The 17,467-nt window shown below is 40.3% G+C and overlaps 2 protein-coding genes across 3 annotated transcripts; both read right to left on the bottom strand.

The window, feature by feature from the left end:
* Positions 1-3,789: 3,789 nt before the first annotated feature.
* Positions 3,790-6,750, bottom strand: LOC112203200 (E3 ubiquitin-protein ligase WAV3). Of its 2 annotated transcripts, none has more exons than XM_040507182.1 (2): positions 6,645-6,750; positions 3,790-5,841 (listed from the first exon to the last, which is right to left on the bottom strand). In XM_040507182.1, the coding sequence occupies exons 1-2, from the start codon at positions 6,693-6,695 to the stop codon at positions 3,937-3,939; spliced, it is 1,956 nt and encodes a 651-aa protein (XP_040363116.1). In that variant the 5' UTR covers positions 6,696-6,750; the 3' UTR covers positions 3,790-3,936. The 2 variants fall into 2 exon arrangements, with proteins under 2 accessions (XP_040363116.1, XP_024199965.1); XM_024344197.2 differs by lacking the exon at positions 6,645-6,750 and adding an exon at positions 6,333-6,475 and having other exon boundaries at positions 3,792-5,841.
* Positions 6,751-9,438: 2,688 nt separating this feature from the next.
* On the bottom strand, positions 9,439-11,789 carry LOC112203199 (E3 ubiquitin-protein ligase WAV3). The gene is made up of 2 exons (XM_024344196.2): positions 11,737-11,789; positions 9,439-11,157 (listed from the first exon to the last, which is right to left on the bottom strand). Exons 1-2 carry the CDS (start codon positions 11,779-11,781, stop codon positions 9,439-9,441), a joined length of 1,764 nt encoding a protein of 587 aa, XP_024199964.2. The 5' UTR covers positions 11,782-11,789.
* Positions 11,790-17,467: the final 5,678 nt, after the last annotated feature.

Raw genomic sequence — 17,467 nt, 5'->3', positions numbered from 1 at the left:
AGGCTTAGTACGTTTTAATTACGATTTTTGGGAAATGATCATTTACTCAATTTCAGTTTTAAAATTGTCCACTTACTCCACTAACAGTTTTTTAACCCAATTTACCCAAAACACTCTAAGAGATTATTTTCCTAATACCCAATTAATTCTTTTTTTATTCTTTTTATTTATTTTTGGGACTTTTTTGCCCTCTCCTTTCTCACTTAGAGAGAGAAGTCATCCTTCACCTTGCTGTGCTCCGGTGACCAATGGCCGGTCGAGGTCTCCGGTGACCGGTGACCGGAGTCCGGCTTCTAGTGACCGGAATCCGACAACCAGTCACCCGAATCCAGGATCCGATTGCTGGACTGGTGATTGGATTTCGGCGTCTGATTTTATTACCCCCCAATAATACCCAGTAATCATATTATTGCCCCCCAATAATCATGTTATTGCCCCTCAATAAACATATTATTGCTCCCCAATAACAAGGGTATTGGGGATCAATAATTAGTGAAAAATGAAAATATTTATAATTTTGAAAGTTTTTGTAGGTTTATCCAAATAAATAATCTTATTATTACCAATAATAATTTTATTGCCTCCCAATAATCATATTATTGACCCGCAATAGACATGCATAATTCCTCGATAAAACCTTTTTTTTTCTTTCTTCTTTCCTCTTTCCTTAGACATGTATAAGCCTTATGCCAAATTTACCCCCAAAAAAAATCCAACAGAACGATGCGTCTGAGCGACGTTGAAGCGTCAACGTTCGAGAACTTGGAGAACGACTCTCTGAGAACTTGAAGCCCAAACCTGAACTTGGAGAACGACGTCGTCTGAGCGATGTTGAAGCGTCCGAGTGAAGCCCAGACCCGAACTTGGAGCGTGGAGCTTCGAAGCTTCGCCTCTGTCCGGGAAAGGAAAGCCGCAAGGGAAAAGCAGCGTCGTCGGCGTCACTCAGCCTCACCGTGTTGTCGCCGTCTCCGTCGCCATCAGGATCCGAACCTGCGCCGCCAAAATCGATGGGGATGTTCCTCGCCGGAAAGAGATGAGAGAGAGAGAGAGGGAGAGAGTTTGCAGCTGTAGAGAGAGATAGAGGAGAGAGAGTGAACCTGTAATTTTTTAATTAGTTGAAGGTTGAAATTGTCATTTAACACTGAATTGGGTAAATGAGGTTAAAAAACTCTTAGTGGAGTAAGTGGGCAATTTTAAAGCTGAAATTGGGTAAGTGTTCACGGTCCCTTTCACAAATCCGTGACAAATGATTATGTTTGTTTGCATATTTTGAATGGCGACCTGCCGTAACTTGGGCTCATCATGCTAAATATTTACTATGGGCAATACAAATTTGTTGCGAACTACCTTTAAAAAGTAAGTGAAAACTAAACCGGTTATAAAAATCTCAAGTCGAATCAGTTCTATACATGGAGTCATGAACACTAGTAGACACGTGTCAATGGTAGATCTATGAACTGGTTACCAAGGCTACAACAAGCCCACGTATCTTTTTTGAAAAATAAACATAGAGAAATGATGGAAAATGTCACATTAGAGTGTGAAATGATAAAAAAGTCACCTAGTTTCCCTTTTGATAAAAAGGTCCATTATGAATTGTTAGTAATATTAATTTAGTCCTTATTAATATTAGAGTGATGTTAAAAAAAGTCAGTTTTTAAGCGATAGCCTGTTTGGCTGTGTTTCCGTATGTCACACAGTTGGCGGTAGTTGGTACCGCTGGCTGTATCATGAGCGTGGCTCATTATAGCTAATTATGCTTGCAAATGCTTATGTAAGTACACACCCTACTATAGGTTAGAAAGCCTATAGTAGAAAAAATAAAATTTGAAGGCTATTGATGTCCATGTCAAACAAAAGCAACTCAGAAATTAAAAAAGACGTGGGAGCTAGAAAATTAACAGCAAAGCGTGATTCAATGGTTTGAGTCAGCCATCTCCCACCTTCAGAAGTGGTTCTTTTCATTCAAAATGCAAACGAACTAAGGCTGCGTTTGTTTGCCCTGATATAAGGGATGGATATGAAAAGAAATTGCCAATCAGGCAAGTTGTCATGTTTGGAAGCCCAGTTAAGTGTGGGCCGGAAATATTGTTTCCAATCAGACTTGGATTAGAAATCCTCTTGAAAAGGTAAGATAAATCAAATCCAACCGGTTATCTCTCTACTCTCTTCGACCTCTTCTACTTGATAACAGCACAATGCAGAGTAGACGTTGGTGAAGGTCTGCAGCGGCGGCGCCAGGTAATTGACTCTGACGTGGAGCCAATTGGCGTAGACGATTCCGACGGCGGACTGAAATGTCATTAAAGTAGGCGACGAGCTCAACGCAGAGCAACAAGAGCACGAAGATCAGAAGGCCCTTGATGACTCGGTAGAGCCGCAACGAGGCCGACTCGGCTTGCGAATCGGGAGACGCAGTTCGCGGTGCGGATGGGGGCTACGAAGGAATTGGTGACGAAGGCGAAGGAGGCGGTGATTTGTTGGAATTTGAGAAGCCAGAGCCAGGAGACCTGGCAGGCGCTCCGGGAGCGGTCTTTGCCGACAGTCCGATCGGCACCGGGGCTGCTGATCTCGACGGTGAGCAAGTGACCGGAGGAATCGTCGAGCGGAGGAGGTTCTTTTTTTTAATTATATATATATATATATATATATTTTAATATTTTCAATATCCCTTAAGAAATCCTGAAATCCTGCTGCACCAAACACATCTATTACAATCAAATCCAATCCTATCCTATCTACTTATCTAATCCGGTCAAGCTCACCAAGCGTAAAGGAGAAAGTGAGAACTGGAAATGTGAAAGAAAGATGAGGTCTGCTTTTGAAATTTAAGGGAGTTTATGAATTTCATTTTTTGCCGATCTTAATCCCTGATTCGCTTTAAGCTTCTCGCCCATTTTATTGCACCCAAAGACGGGGATTGTAGGAAGGTTATTGATTTCGGAGGTTTTCTTTTTTCAGGTTTAGTAATTGGAGCAATGGCTATAGTTTGTATTTTAAATTTTCCATCAAGTTGCTCTGTTTTTCTGTAGGAAGTAATCTGTCACAGATATAAGCAAGATCTAATCCAGTACCCACATACAAGCTAATGAATTGACTTTGGTTGATCGAAATCTCTGCACTATTCGGAACTCAAAAAATTAGTTTGGCTGTTCTGATTCACGAACTCCTCTCTTCCTTCTTTGTGTAGTGCGCTTCAAGGAATTCCTACTACAATTTCTTTTTGAATAAAAGGCAACAAAGAATGTTTTTAATTAAAATCATTGATCAATAATTCAATATGATCAATGTTATCTTACGGCATCTGGGTAAATGTTTTACGTCTTCGAATTTGTTTGATATTCTTTTGTCATTCAGTTTGTAAACTGATCCCGAGTTTGTTCCATCTTTGAATCCAATTTTGTTCTAAAATATAGTTTTCTTCTTCTTTTTTCTTAACATGATTACTCTTGGCAGTTTGAAACAGAGGGTGCACGTACACAAAAAGTATTACGCATTTTAAGTGTGCATCCGCGCGCATGTATGTGTGTGTGTGTATAAACTTCAAATGAGCATTCTGTGGTATAATTGTATTCATAAGAAACCACCTAATAGCAAGTACGAGCATGGCCCAGGAAGGCTAGTCATATATAAAGGTGACTAACATTTAGTTTAGTAATATATAAGACATTTCTCCCAAACAAAATTACAGTAGATATAGGCACGCCAAAAGAAAAATGAACAAATAAGTATGGAGCAGCACAGCTGGCAAACCATCTCAATCCAAGCACAGGGTCTTAATATTGAACTTCTAGTAATATTAATATTAATAATCCCAATGAATTCAGTCTATAATAAGCTGGAAAACAAAAACAAATCATGGTTTGAACCAAGAAGTAGCCCCAAGGCTAATACTCTCAAAATCGAGTATAATGCCAAAACGACCAGAGCTTGGACTTATTTAGATTGATTCTTCTGCTGTGATTTCTGTACCATTCTTACCATTGCTGGTGTTTCAAAAGCACCTCGATGGACATCATTGCCTCCGTCAAATGAACCTCCGTCACATAAAGCAAAGCCCATATCATCATCTTCATCAGAGTCTCCCATAGCAGCCACTAAGTGATCCATTGCAGAGCGTTTGCCTTTGGGACCACCCTTGCCACCAAAACCCCCGGCAGCAAGAGTCACTGCTACACCGCGACCCCCGGAAGCACGACCCGCTGCTTTTGTAGCAAGTTGTTTGCGACCCTTCATGGCCAGGCACGAGCCTTCTGCGTTACCCCTAGCAGAGGCCCTCTGGCGTGAATGTGAACTCATTCCAGCCAGAGCATAAGCACGCCCCGCCTCTTCGTACAACTTCATACTTGCCATTTTATCCCTGATTTCTTTAAGCTCAGTTTCAAACATATTACTGAGACTATCCCCAGCTTTGGCTGCTGCTGATGCTAAGAGAGTTTCTCTTCGTTGAGTCAAAATTTCGCGTGCACCCTCCAAATTTCCCATTTCAGCCAAGCGTTGAGCCTCTCCAATAGCATCAGCCACCAAAAGTCTGTTCCGCTGGCGATCAACCTCCAAACACACTGCCAATTCTGTAGGAGAACAAAACTGTGGTCTTGATATCTCTACTCTCCCACTTTGGAGCTGGATAAACTCATTTGAAGCTAGATCTCTGTACACGCATAAGACGTCCACCAATGATGTCTTAGTCTCTGAAGCTGAGGATTGTGGAACTAAGAGATACACCAGAAATTGTTTCACCTCTTCTGCGTACATATTTCCAATATCAACTAAACCTTGCGAGCCGTCATCAGAAATCTGACTCACATATCTCCCTGATGGTATTGATACAATCTTCGCTCCATGTGATGCCGACCTCACTGTGAGGCGAAGTTCCTGAGCCACAACACTGAGAAGACCACCAATGCACAGAGCAAAGGCGTCTTGTATCATGCCAACTGATTCAATGTATGAAAAGGTGCCCCGGGATTCCTCAGATATAGCATGCATAATCTTTGCATCATGGTCGTTGCCGAACCCAAATGTGTGGACAGGGATTTCATGTTGCATGTCGCTGGAACGAATTGAAGCAGGCAATTTCTTCAACATTTGGCTTGGGCTTCGACAGTAGTTATCTTGGCCATCGGATAAGAGAATGATGCTAGCAACTGGGTTCCTTTGCCTCCGATCTTCAAGGACTTGTGTTCCTTTTTTGAGTCCTTCTGCAATGTCAGTTCCACCACCTGCTACAAGAGATTCGACAGCTTCAATTGCACTTTCACGGCCATCAACGGTCATTCTTCGAAGAGGAAGGACTCTTCTAGAATTTGTTGAGAATGAAACTATAGAAAGTCTATCTGAAGACCCCATGTTTTCTATGACAAATTTGATAGCTTGCTTGACAAGGTGAAGCTTTTGGCCCTGCATGCTGCCACTTACGTCTAGAACTGTTACAAGGTCAATCGGTGTACGGACTTCGCCATCAGGATCCTGAAGGGGTGGTGCACAGATGCTGACTAGAACAGGATATTGTGGGCGTGAATCGGCAGCAGGGATAGCAGAGGTCTCTGTATGAGTTTTGATTGTGACATTCTGGGGGACAGAAGATTGAGCCGGTGAGGTGAACGGGAGAGGTTCATCATCAGCGAAGCCATGTGCACCCAAGTTGTTTTGTTGAAGCGGGGGAACTTGGAAAGGAACATTATTCTTATCCCATTTTGCTCGGCAGATGGGGCAGCAAAGATTTCCATGCTGGACATTGTTGGCAATGCAAGGGTAGTGGAAGGAGTGTGAGCACTCAGCAGTGAAGATGGCTTGGCCTTGCCCTGTTGTCACGTTACTCCAGCAGATTGCGCAATTTTTCTGTACACGAAAGCAACAATTTAATACAATATTAGCAATCATGCAAAGGCCAAATTAAGCAGTACATATTCATCGACATCACTGAAAAAAAAAAAATTTCCCCGATCCCAACAAAAGAATGAACATGATCCTGGTGAACAAAACTGAACATGATACTGTGGATGCACGATCTAATAACAAAAAGTTCCTGTCTAAGTTCAGTCCAAACACAAAAGTTGTTATGAACATGGTAGTGTCACTTAATCGAACCGAACTGTAAACGTATGAAAAATTCGTAGCAACCAAAACCAAGTATATAGAGATATTTAGGGCAACAGTTTTGTTTTCTAAAAAGACGTCTAGTGAATCTCATATTAAGATCGAAGTGTATTCATCATAAAGAAACCTCAAAACTTCAATTAATCTATAGCAAATTCATCAAAACCCAAAATTAATCTATACAACTCATTAAAACCCAGAATTTTTGTTGCAAAGATCACAAAACTACTTACTTGAGCAGATGCATCCTGAGACGACATGTTGTTTTCTAATGGAGAAGAAGGTATTCTTTGAAGAAAGGAGATATAGCGGCCAATATATAGGAGAATAGAGAACTTTCTTGGGCTTCAAGTTATGTTATTAATAAGATTTTCAATCTCCATTTAGAAAGCCTTAATTGCCGGACTCCTCTTTATCTGAACTCTTAAACATTTATCATAAACCTTGATTAAAGGCGTACATCTAACTTTCCCAATCTGCCATCTAATAGCGCCACATATAGAAAGCATAGAACAGTAAATAAGAGGGAAGAGGAGGGGTATTACGGTGAGAAATGGACGTCGGTTTAGTGGAGAGAAACAATCGCCAGTCCCCATTTTTCGCGGCAAAACCAGCGGCGGAAAAACCTTGAGTCAAAATCTCGATGCCGAGATTCCCGAGTTAAAGATTTTCCGGGCAAAACAACTGAAAAGTATTTTGATCATATCGTCTACATATGAATGAGACTAGCTATGAGAGAGAGTGTGAAAGATCAATTAAGCTGACCTTAGATGTGCGGTTACTGAAGATGCCGGAGAGCTTGGAATTGCGGAAGAGGAGAGAGATGGCGGTAAGGAGCTGGTCGGTTTGCGGCGGAGGAGTGGTGGAGACGATGAGTTTGGAGGAACTGGAGCGCTATTTAGAACTTGGGAGCTGGTTGGGGCTGGGTCAAAATCGATTTTTTAACCCACTAGGACTAGGGGACTTGTACTCGTCTACTTTGAAGCCAATAAGACCCATTACTAATTTATAGATACACATTATCATGGTTGATTCGAGTGGTTAGAGGCTCGAATAGTGTATCACTATTCGTTGTTGCAAGTTTTATTTTATTATTGGGAGATGCGTTTAGTTATATAAAATGATAAATCGATTTTTTCTTTTTTTAAAAAAAAAAATTGATAAATCGATAGTCAGATATATTTCATCTGTTTTCAATTTGGTTACAAGTTGCACAAGAATATAATCTTTTTCTTTTTTTAAAGAGAAAGACGACAAATTTTATTATAAGTAAAACTGAGTAGTACATGGAACGATGCAAACGCATTGAAAGAAAGCAATAAAACACAACATGATGCACAAGCACATCTAATTTTAAAAAGTAATCAGGGTATAACTAGCCGATGAGAACCAGGTGCAACAACCAATGAGTTGAACATGGGAGAGAAGTGATCTTAGGGAGATTGACCATGTCAATAGGCACCACGAGGAAGGGGGGCCTCCACAGGAGCCAAAGATTGCGACGGACGAAAGCCTAAAGCTAGGATTCTCCACAGCCAAATGGGCGGAAAGGAGAGAGCCCTCGCTCTCATTTTTTTTCAGAGTTATAACTCAGTGAATCGAATAGCTGACAACACAATTTATGATATATAAATTTTAGTTAACAATAACTTATCAAAATTATCAGAATGGAATTAGGCTGCTCTGGTCGAGATTTCATCATTATTGGAGTCTCCATGACAATCAACATATATTTCTCATTAGTAAGGCTAATTTCAAAATCTCAATCTATATTCGATGGTAGATTTTCTTTTCTTTTCTCATTAATCAAGAGTGCCCTTTATCTTCATGTATCATGTCTCAAGTGTACGTAGTCTGGATTAGATCAACGCATGAAACTATTTGGAGACAAGCTAACAAAAGCAACGAGATCAAGGAGTCAGACCATCTCAATAGAAGCACAAAAATATTCTTCCATTTAGATCAAAGGAGCTTCAAAAGGGTGTGATTTGGAAGACTTCAGCGGTATATATATACACACACACACAGGGCCATTCTAGTGAGAGATTCATTTTTTGGGTATTTTCCAGGAATAGGGCATTAGACCAACTTTTCGAATAAATTTCGTCATCTCAACTGTTCAGTTTTTAAGTCCTAATGTGTAGATTACTTCTGCAAATTTTCAGCCAAATTGATTATCATTAAGGCATTCAAAACTGGGATTTAAAATTATAAGTATGAACGGTTCAGGTTTGACAGATTTGGTTCATCCATTGATTTAATCTAGTTTGATATATTAACGATCACCGATTTGGCTGAAAATTTGCAGAAATGATCTACACATTAGGACCTAAAAACTGAACGGTTGAGATACCGAAATGTAATCGAAAAGTTTGTCTAATGTTTATCCCTAGAAAAAACCAAAAAAGGAATCCCTTAGTGGAAGGGCACTCTATAAAGTTTTTTAAAGGGGAAATATCACTTTGGTCATTAAACTATGGTTTGCTCGACACTTTGGTCATCCAACTTTTAAAAACTTCATTTTGGTCATCAAACTATATCACCGTATATCACTTTGGTCATTCCGTCTGTTTTCTCTGTTAACTCCAGGGGTATTTTGGAGATGAAATATTTTACCCGCCATTTTTATAACTTAATCCAATTTTTCCCACCTAAACATAAAACTTCATCCAATTTCGCCAACTTTTCCCTCTTTTTATTCATGCATTCATTATCAGTAATCAAAGCATACAACGGAGAAAAATGATCGAGTCAAAGAATGATTCAAAGTGAGGGAATATAAGAGGAAGAAAGAGATTGATTTAATACATCGAGGAATTATAAAAGGAGGGAAAAGTTGGCAAAATTGGATGAAATTTTATGTTTAGGCGGGAAAAATTGGATTAAGTTATAAAAATGGCAAGTAAACCTTTTAATCTCCAAAATACCCCTGGAGTTAAAGAGAAAACAGACAGAATGACCAAAGTGATATACAGTCATATAGTTCGATGACCAAAATGAAGTTTTTAAAAGTTGGATGACCAAAGTGTCGAGCAAACCATAATTCGATGACCAAAGTGATATTTCTGCCTTTTTAAAATGTAACAAGCATTTGTTTCCTAATTTGTCCTCTCATTATATATTTTCCTAGAAGGACAAAGTAAAAACACTTATCTGTTGGCAGATCTCAATAATCCAAGCACAGCATTGATTATAAACTTAGTAATAGTAATAATATAAATAATCCCAATGAATTTAATCTATCATAGACCGCAGAAAAACAAAAACAAAATCATAGTTGTTTAATCAATTGAAACAAAATCCAGCCTGAAGGCTAACAAAACGAACTTAACCTTCTATTTATTTAGAACCAGACTTCCTCTTATTCTGTGATTTTCTTACCATTCTAACCATAGCGGGTGTTTCAAAAGTAGCACGACCCGCTGCTTTAGTAGCAAGTTGTTTGCGACCTGCCTTGTCGGCCAGGCACGAGCCTGCTGCGTTACCCCTAGCCGAGGCCCTCTGCCGTGCATGGGAACTCATCCCTGAGAGAGCGTAAGCACGCCCCACCTCTTCATACAAATTCATACTTGCCATTTTATCCATGATTTGTTTAAGCTCAGTTTCAAACATATGACTCAGATCATCCCCAGCTTTGGCTGCTGTTGATGTCATGAGAGTTTCTCTTCGCTGAGTCAAAACCGCCCGTGCAGCCTCCAGATTGCCCATTTCAGCCAACCTTTGTGCCTCTCCAATAGCATCAGCCACCAAAAGTCTGTTCCGCTGCCGATCAACCTCCAAAGACACTGCCATTTCTGCAGGAGAACAAAAATCAGGTCTCGTTATCTCTACTTTCTCACCTTGGACCGGGATAAACTCATCTGAACCAAGATCTTTGTACACGCATAAAACGTCTACCAAAGACGTCTTGGTATCTGGAGCTGCGGATTGTGGAACTGAGAGGTACACCAGAAACTGTTTCTCCTCTTCTGCATACATATTTCCAACATCAACAACACCTTGCTCATCAGAAATCTGACTGACATGTCTCCCTGATGGTATTTCCACGATCTTCACCCCAGGTGATGCTGACCTCACCGTGAAGCGAAGTTCCTGAGCCACAACACTGAGAAGACCACCAATGCACAGAGCAAAAGCGTCTTGTATTATGCCAACTGATTCAATGTACGAAAACGTTCCCCCTGATACATTAGATATAGCATGCATAATCTTTGCATCATGGTCGTTGCCAAACCCAAATGTGTGGACTGGGATTTCATGTTGCATGTCACTAGAACGAATTGAAGCAGGCAATTTCTTCAACATTTGGCTTGGGTTGTCACAGTGGTTATCTTGGCCATCCGATAAGAGGATGATGCTAGCAACAGGGTTCCTTTCCCTTCGCTCCTCAAGGATATGAGTTCCTATCTTGAGTCCTTCTGCAATGTCAGTTCCACCATCTGCTCTAAGAGATTCGACAGCTTGGATTGCACTTTCACGGCCCTTAACAGTCATTCTACGGAGAGGAAGGAGTCGTTTAGAAGTTGTTGAGAATGATACTATAGACAGTCTGTCCGAAGTCCCCATGTTTTCAATGACGAATTTGACAGCTTGCTTGACAAGTTCAAGCTTTTGGCCAAGCATGCTACCGCTTACGTCCAGAATTGTAACAAGGTCAATGGGTGTACGGCCTTCACCATCGGGATCTTGAAGGGGTGGTGCACAAATGCTAACTAGAACAGGATAATGGGGGCGTGATTCGGCAGCAGAGATAGCAGAGGTCTCTGTATGAGTCTTGACTGTTACATTCTGGGGGCCAGAAGTTTTGAGGAGTGTGGCGGACGAGAGAGGTTCATCATCGGCGAAGCCATGTTTACTCTTGTTATTTTGTTGAAGAGGGGGAACTTGGAAAGGTAAATTATTTTTATTCCATTTTGCTCTGCAGGCAGGGCAGCAAAGATTTCCATGCTGGACATTGTTGGCAATGCAATGGTAGTGGAAAGAGTGTGAGCACTCGGCAGTGAAGATGGCTTGGCCTTGCCCGTTTGTCAAGTTACTCCAGCAGATGGAGCAAATGTTCTGTACACGAAAACAAAACTCATCAAAAGGCGAAAGGCCGAGGTAGAGGAATCTAAAGCTGCTCAACATATTTGGACCTTTTTCTCAAGAACAACACACAATTAAAAGAAAGGAATAAATAAACATGATACTGTGCCACATAAATTTGAGTGAAGAAAAACTTTGACCCATCCCAGCAAACAAAGGAATGAACATGCATGCCTGAACCATGTTATAGGAACATAACTTGCACCGGCCAGCCTTGATTAAAATCAATGCAATCAAAAATCAAAGTTGTAATGAACATGATTCTATGAGGTTGAACAACGTACCCTGGAACCAAAACAAAATAGTGATTTTTAGGGAATATATATATACTAATCACTTGAAACGAGAATGTTCCAAACCAACACCAAAGTTACCCAATATCGGCAGCTAGCTTCAGAAAAACTAACTTGAAACTCATGATGAGACCTTAATCTATAGAATTCACATTTTCCTGAAGAAGTGGCCGGGGCAGAAAGATTGGTTATTTTCTCACAAACACCATAAAAACCCTAACAGTTACATATTTCGACCACAAATCACAAAATTACTTACATGAGAAGATGGACCCTGAGACCGTAAACTATACTGTCGCGACATGATCGATGTATTGGAGGATAGAGATGGTTTTATTGTGGCCTTATATATAGGAGAATATAATCAATGTATATGAAGCCTTTGGTTTCCTAGCCTCATTAAGATTTGTATTCCGCTACTCTTCTTAACCTATTGGGCTTTGTAAAAATTGACCCATTAGTACTTTTTTTTTTAACCTGCCAATAAAAACAAGAAAAAAAATATAAAGAGAATGGTAAAGAACTTGGAGAAGTAGTGGACTTTATGCACCGGGCTTTGCTGTATTTAATTATTATTTTTTCAATCTTTTATTGAAGATTGGGCTTGAATAACACACGCGATTGAGTGATGTGACCATGGTTCTCATCTTTGCTATGAGGTTCTTATCCAAGAGCAAGTCCACCGGTGTGAACTTGACTGGTCATAGTTAAGAGAAAGCTGATGTGGTGACCGACTGTGGAATTTATGCAGCTCCAGCGGTGGAAGCTTGACCGGGCAAAACCCTCCCCTTCTTGACTACAGCCACCTCCCCTTCTTGACTACAGCCAAGAAAATAGTCAAGTCCATGACTATTTCCATGATCGACCAAGCCCACATGCCAGCTCGGCCCAGGCCTGATCGTGGCTGACATGATCACTATCTTAGCAAACGACGACGCGCCGAGGGAGGGACGTGGACGACAGCTTGACGAAGCGTGGCGCCGCAAAGAGACTAGGCGTGAAGCCAATCGCTTGTCGTGTAGCGACAGAGAGAGGGGGCTGGCCTACCACGTGGAAGATAGTCGTTGGTCCTATTTGAAATCTGGGCCTAACGGTCAATTAATCCCAGCCCTTCATTTCAATTAAATGGCCAATCCTACGGCTTACAATTAACATGTATATATATGTTTGTAACGTTAATAAACGGTAACAAAAAAAATTTAAATTTTTTAAAAATATTTCTCTATAAATACCTACAATTTATTTTACATCTCACACCCAAAAAATTATCTTTCATAGTAACCCAATTTTGTGCTTCCTTCTCTTCATATAGCTCTCATCTTCCAAATTTATTTATATCCAATATGGCTGAACAAAGGGGAAACATACTTCCAGTGGCCGGACAAGAGGGAGATCAAAGTGAAGATGATAATATCCAAGACAAAAGGAGATGGACGGATGAGGAAGATGTTCAATTGTGCAAGTCTTGGAAAATTGTAAGCCAAGATCCGGCTGTGGGCACAAATCAGAAAAAAAAGGAGATATGGAGGCGCGTGATTGCGTGAAGCGACACTTTAACTCAAATTTGCCCTAGAGCCGATCAGCTTCCTCTTTGCAGGGAAGGTGGAAAATTTTGAAGATTGAACTCTTTGAGTGGCATTGTGCATTAAGGCAAGCGAAAAATTGGTACAAGAGCGGTTAGAATGCGGTTGATGAGGTATGTATTTGTTGATAAATCATTTAATTTGTTGATACATTATAGTAAAATATGTCTTGATAAATAATGTAGTAATTATAATATCGTTTTAATTGTAGTAATTGTTTACAATTTTCACATAAAACGTGATCATACTTCGAGGACACTTGTCCACTCCTGGTTCGACTTAATCTGATCTGAAATCTTAGATAAGATTACATCAACAATAACCGTTAGATTGAATAGTATGCAAATGATCTGGTCCGTTCAAAGATGTCGGTTGTTATTTCAAACGTTTCAAAAAAATTGTCGGTGGTGCCTTCACTCATTTCAAGGAAAATTGTCAGTTGTGCCTTCACTCATTTCAAGATAAATTGTCAGTTGTGCCTTCACTCATTTCAAGATAAATTGTCGGTGGCTCATAATTTGTCCACCGAAAATATTTTTGAAAAAAGTAAATTGCATAATTATGACATTAATTATCCATAAATCTCCATTATTAGCATCAAATACATTTTATTTTTAAAAAAAATGCCAAAAAAAAAATTCAATGAACAGAAAAAACAACTGGATGAACAGTGAAATTACATGAACAGTTAAAATGAACTGTCTTGACCGGTCAAGAAAAAAAACAGGTGGAAACCCAAGTCCAGTAGCAGTAAACAGTAACTTGACTGGTCGAATTCTTGACTTCTCGACCTTGACATTTCTTGACTACAGGTGAACTTGCTCTAAGTTCTTGTGCTTTTGTTTCTTTTCCTTGTCATGTCAAAAGAGTACAAATGTAATATATATAAAAAATTCAAAAAACATGGGGGTGTGTATCTAGTAAATAAGCTAGTATAACAACAAAATCCAATGAGGATTGAGAGCGAAAACCTAGAGAGCGTCGCCTCTGCAGTTTCAAGAGAAAACCAAATTCCATCCGGCAACACGTCCTCGTGGCGTCGTCGTCAGATGGGTCAGAGTGGACTCCATGTCCAGTAGTTGTTGTTCCTGGAATAATCTCAGTCAAAGGGAAGGCTGTGTGGTGGTGGCTGCATTGACCAAATCACGAGGAGGCTCTGTCGGGTTCGGTGTTTGGCAGGGAGGGTTGGTGTCGTTCTCCTCAAGAGTAGAGTGGAGGTTGCCTGGTGGTGACAAGGGGACGGAGGCGGTGACAGATTCAATAAGGGTAAGATCGGATTGGAGTGCTTCGATCTTGTTTGGGTCGGTTGAAGCCGTCCTGTGGAGGAGGCTGGTTAGATGGGGCGGCGACGCTTGCTGACATGACGGGGAGGAGGAACAGCCGGCGTGTGCTTGATGCGGCGGGTATGCCGTCGATGGTGGATCGTCGGAGACTCGGCATGCAAGATGGCAGCTGATGAGATCAAAAAAAATAAAAATCAAATGTCCAAGCATATAAGAGACAAATACGAAGGGAGGTAGGCCAAACTAAATGTGATTGGTCTCTATGCCTATCTCTCAAGGAAGAGAAACAGTAAACCAACAAGAAATGAAGAGTTGGCTTTGACCATGATTCTTTCAATGAATGAAGAAAAAGCAATCAGCCTCATGTGAACTAGTTTTCAATGTGAAGGCATCAAATTAGGATCATATCCACCTCTTACAAACTCAAGACCAAGTCATGATGGAAGAGATTTGTACCTATCCAAAGTTTGAATAAACAAGGAAGCTACCAATTCAAGCTTCCAACATGAAAGTTGGAGATTCGTTGCTGCTGTGATCATCTTGGAAGTAACAAATTATAACTTCAAGAGTTTGAATTTAAATTCCAAGTCATCCTTATCTTCAACCAACTGTTTGGTTCTCAGCTACCTATAAAAGGGCTCATCCTCAAGAGCAATGGTAGGCAGAAAGAGCTATAGAGGGGCGAACAAAAAAGAAATACAGAGAGCACACGCAGCAGAGAGAGAGAAAGAGAGAGAGAGGAGCAAAAGTTACAGAGCAGAAATACAGAAAGAAAAAAGAGGAAAAGGAGATACAACTACGCAGTGAAGCTAAGTCTCGTTACAAGAGAAAGAGAAAGAGAAGTCTACAGGTATAAGGCTACATTATGGTTAATTTTTCGTAGACAAAATTTCCCAAATGATGTCAATGACAGGAAAAACAAGTCTGCCTTCCCTGTGATACAACCTTCTCCAATTGATCCTCATATATCTTGTTGCCCTCCAAAACTCTAATAGGCCATTCATGAACAACCACAACCATTAGAGTTTTTCCAGTGTCTATAAGACGATGTTTAATGCATCGAAACAATACGGTTGTTCACGAACAGCCTCATTTCAATGCTCAAAGCTCCCTTGAAATATTGTTGCTCGTGCATGGCTCGATGCATAGAATTGGTTGTTCATCTAAACTGACACTGTCGTCGTTCTCGAATGAAACAAGCAGAAGAATAATAGTTCTTGCAACTCTTCATTTGTGAATGAGAGAAAATAATAAAGTGCTATGGCATTCTTTTCTCTATGCAAAGTAAAAGAGACAATGTACTTGACATTGGTTCAAATTGCTCCTACAAGCATTGGACAAAGCCATCACACCTCCTACTGCATGTGATACCAACTTGAAAAGTCAAATGGTAGAGAATTAAGTAATTAGAGCTTGCATACAAAAGACAGATGCTTTTGAAATCAATATAAAAGCAATTGTGGAAAAAAAAATGTAGGGATGCAACTTAATTAGCAAAGACAATGTCCAGATGATTGCAGGTCCCAATTTTGGTGGAAGAGAACTCCAAAATGAAAAGAGGTTCTCACCGAATGCTCAAAGAAGAGCCAAAAGATCAATGAGTATGTGGTTTTTCGACAAATAGCACTAACAAGTGAAAACAAGAAAGGTCAATTGTCAAATACGTGCAGGACAAGAAAACTCGATCTCAATATCAAAGACGCTCAGAGAGAAGGGTCTTTTCCCATGATGCAAGAGGTGTAGAATCCAGGGAGTATGTAGCGCCCCCCCCCCCCCCCCCCCCCCCCCCCCCTCCTATACAGAGTGGAGATATCATTCACCGGATAAGGTTGGATCAATACATACGGAGGAAATTTAGTTGGGCTGATTTGAAGCCCAACTCGGGTGTCTAAAGCAATTACCCACTTGAAGTATATCACTTTAATTATGGTCCGATGACAAAGGGAAAATCAGTGCAAAGCTTTCAAATTATGGGCCCACTGCAAAGCTTGGTACATCGGATCATCGGATCAAATCAACAGACACTCTACAAATCTGAATGCCTGCAAAAGAAATACATTTGATGGATTTAAGAAATATATACATCAGTCAAACATGAGAGTTGGTACAAAATAGAAATACCAATTCTTTTGAACTATAATGGTTTGATCCCTTTACAGGGTATGTAGGCAATCTAGCGACCCATTAGATGCAACCACAATTTCAAATCGAATCTCTAACTCCACTAGTCAAATTCACACACAAATCCAAACAGAACTCCTGACTCCACCAGTCAAATTTAGCCAGTCCTAAATTGAATCACTGACTCCAGTCAAATTCTCCCAACACTAGAAATACAAATTCATATGAACTACAGTCGGTTTAATCCCACAATGGGTACGTAGGTAATCTAGCAACCCACTAGATGTAACCGCAAGTCCAAACAGAATCCCTGACTCCACCAGTCAAATTTATCCAAACACCAGAAAAGTCAAATCATTCCCAAAATGACATCAAACACAAATCTAAGAAAATCGAATCTCTGGTTCTCTCACACCAAATTCGTCTAAAAACTACTCTCATTCCCAAAAGCAATACCCTCCAATGCGTACACCCATTGGAACTCTTGAATTACGAGTGACTTGATCCCTCTCCAAGGGTACGTAGGCAATCCATTCAAATATTTGGGTGCAGCCGCAAAAACAAACAAACAAACACACATCCACAATTGATTTCTTCATAAATGGAAACAAATCGTGTTTCCCTATAACAAGGGGATATAATTAAGAGACATATTCTGTCTTGAATGGGTCGAACACGAAATATTAAAAATTCTATTTACTAAATGAATACGAGTGAAATTATATTGGGTGACATTTATGCTCACTGTGTGTAATTTTTATTCAACAGCAGCGCGGTCACTCAAGCAGTCAACTTTTTTCACTTGGGCTAGATGGTTTGTAGGCCTGGGCTTGGGCTCAAGTCTCACACTGTTTTTATATTATGTTTTCTAGCTCTTACTTTTAGTTAAACGTGGCTTTATGATGGTAATAATTCTCTATTACTATTTAATAGGGTGACGTGGGCTTAGTCCCAGTATGCACACTCAGTGTGCCTTGTTTGACCTAGCGAGGTGACAAGCCAT

This window comes from Rosa chinensis, chromosome 5 (assembly GCF_002994745.2).
Source record: "Rosa chinensis cultivar Old Blush chromosome 5, RchiOBHm-V2, whole genome shotgun sequence".
NCBI classification, from domain to species: Eukaryota; Viridiplantae; Streptophyta; class Magnoliopsida; order Rosales; family Rosaceae; genus Rosa; species Rosa chinensis.
The sequence above is the reverse complement of the archived record's forward strand: the minus strand, read 5'-3'. Positions and strand labels throughout refer to the sequence as shown.

What these genes read in the sequence shown, in the direction of transcription:
- LOC112203200 (XM_040507182.1), bottom strand. Translation starts at nt 6,695, where the DNA reads ATGGGGACTGGCGATTGTTTCTCTCCACTAAACCGACGTCCATTTCTC. An exon ending in ACCGACGTCCATTTCTCACC is followed by an intron (nt 5,842 to 6,644) that starts GTAATACCCCTC and finishes TTTCGTGTACAG; the next exon opens with AAAAATTGCGCAATCTGCTG.
- LOC112203199 (XM_024344196.2), bottom strand. Translation starts at nt 11,781, where the DNA reads ATGTCGCGACAGTATAGTTTACGGTCTCAGGGTCCATCTTCTCAT. An exon ending in CTCAGGGTCCATCTTCTCAT is followed by an intron (nt 11,158 to 11,736) that starts GTAAGTAATTTT and finishes TTTCGTGTACAG; the next exon opens with AACATTTGCTCCATCTGCTG.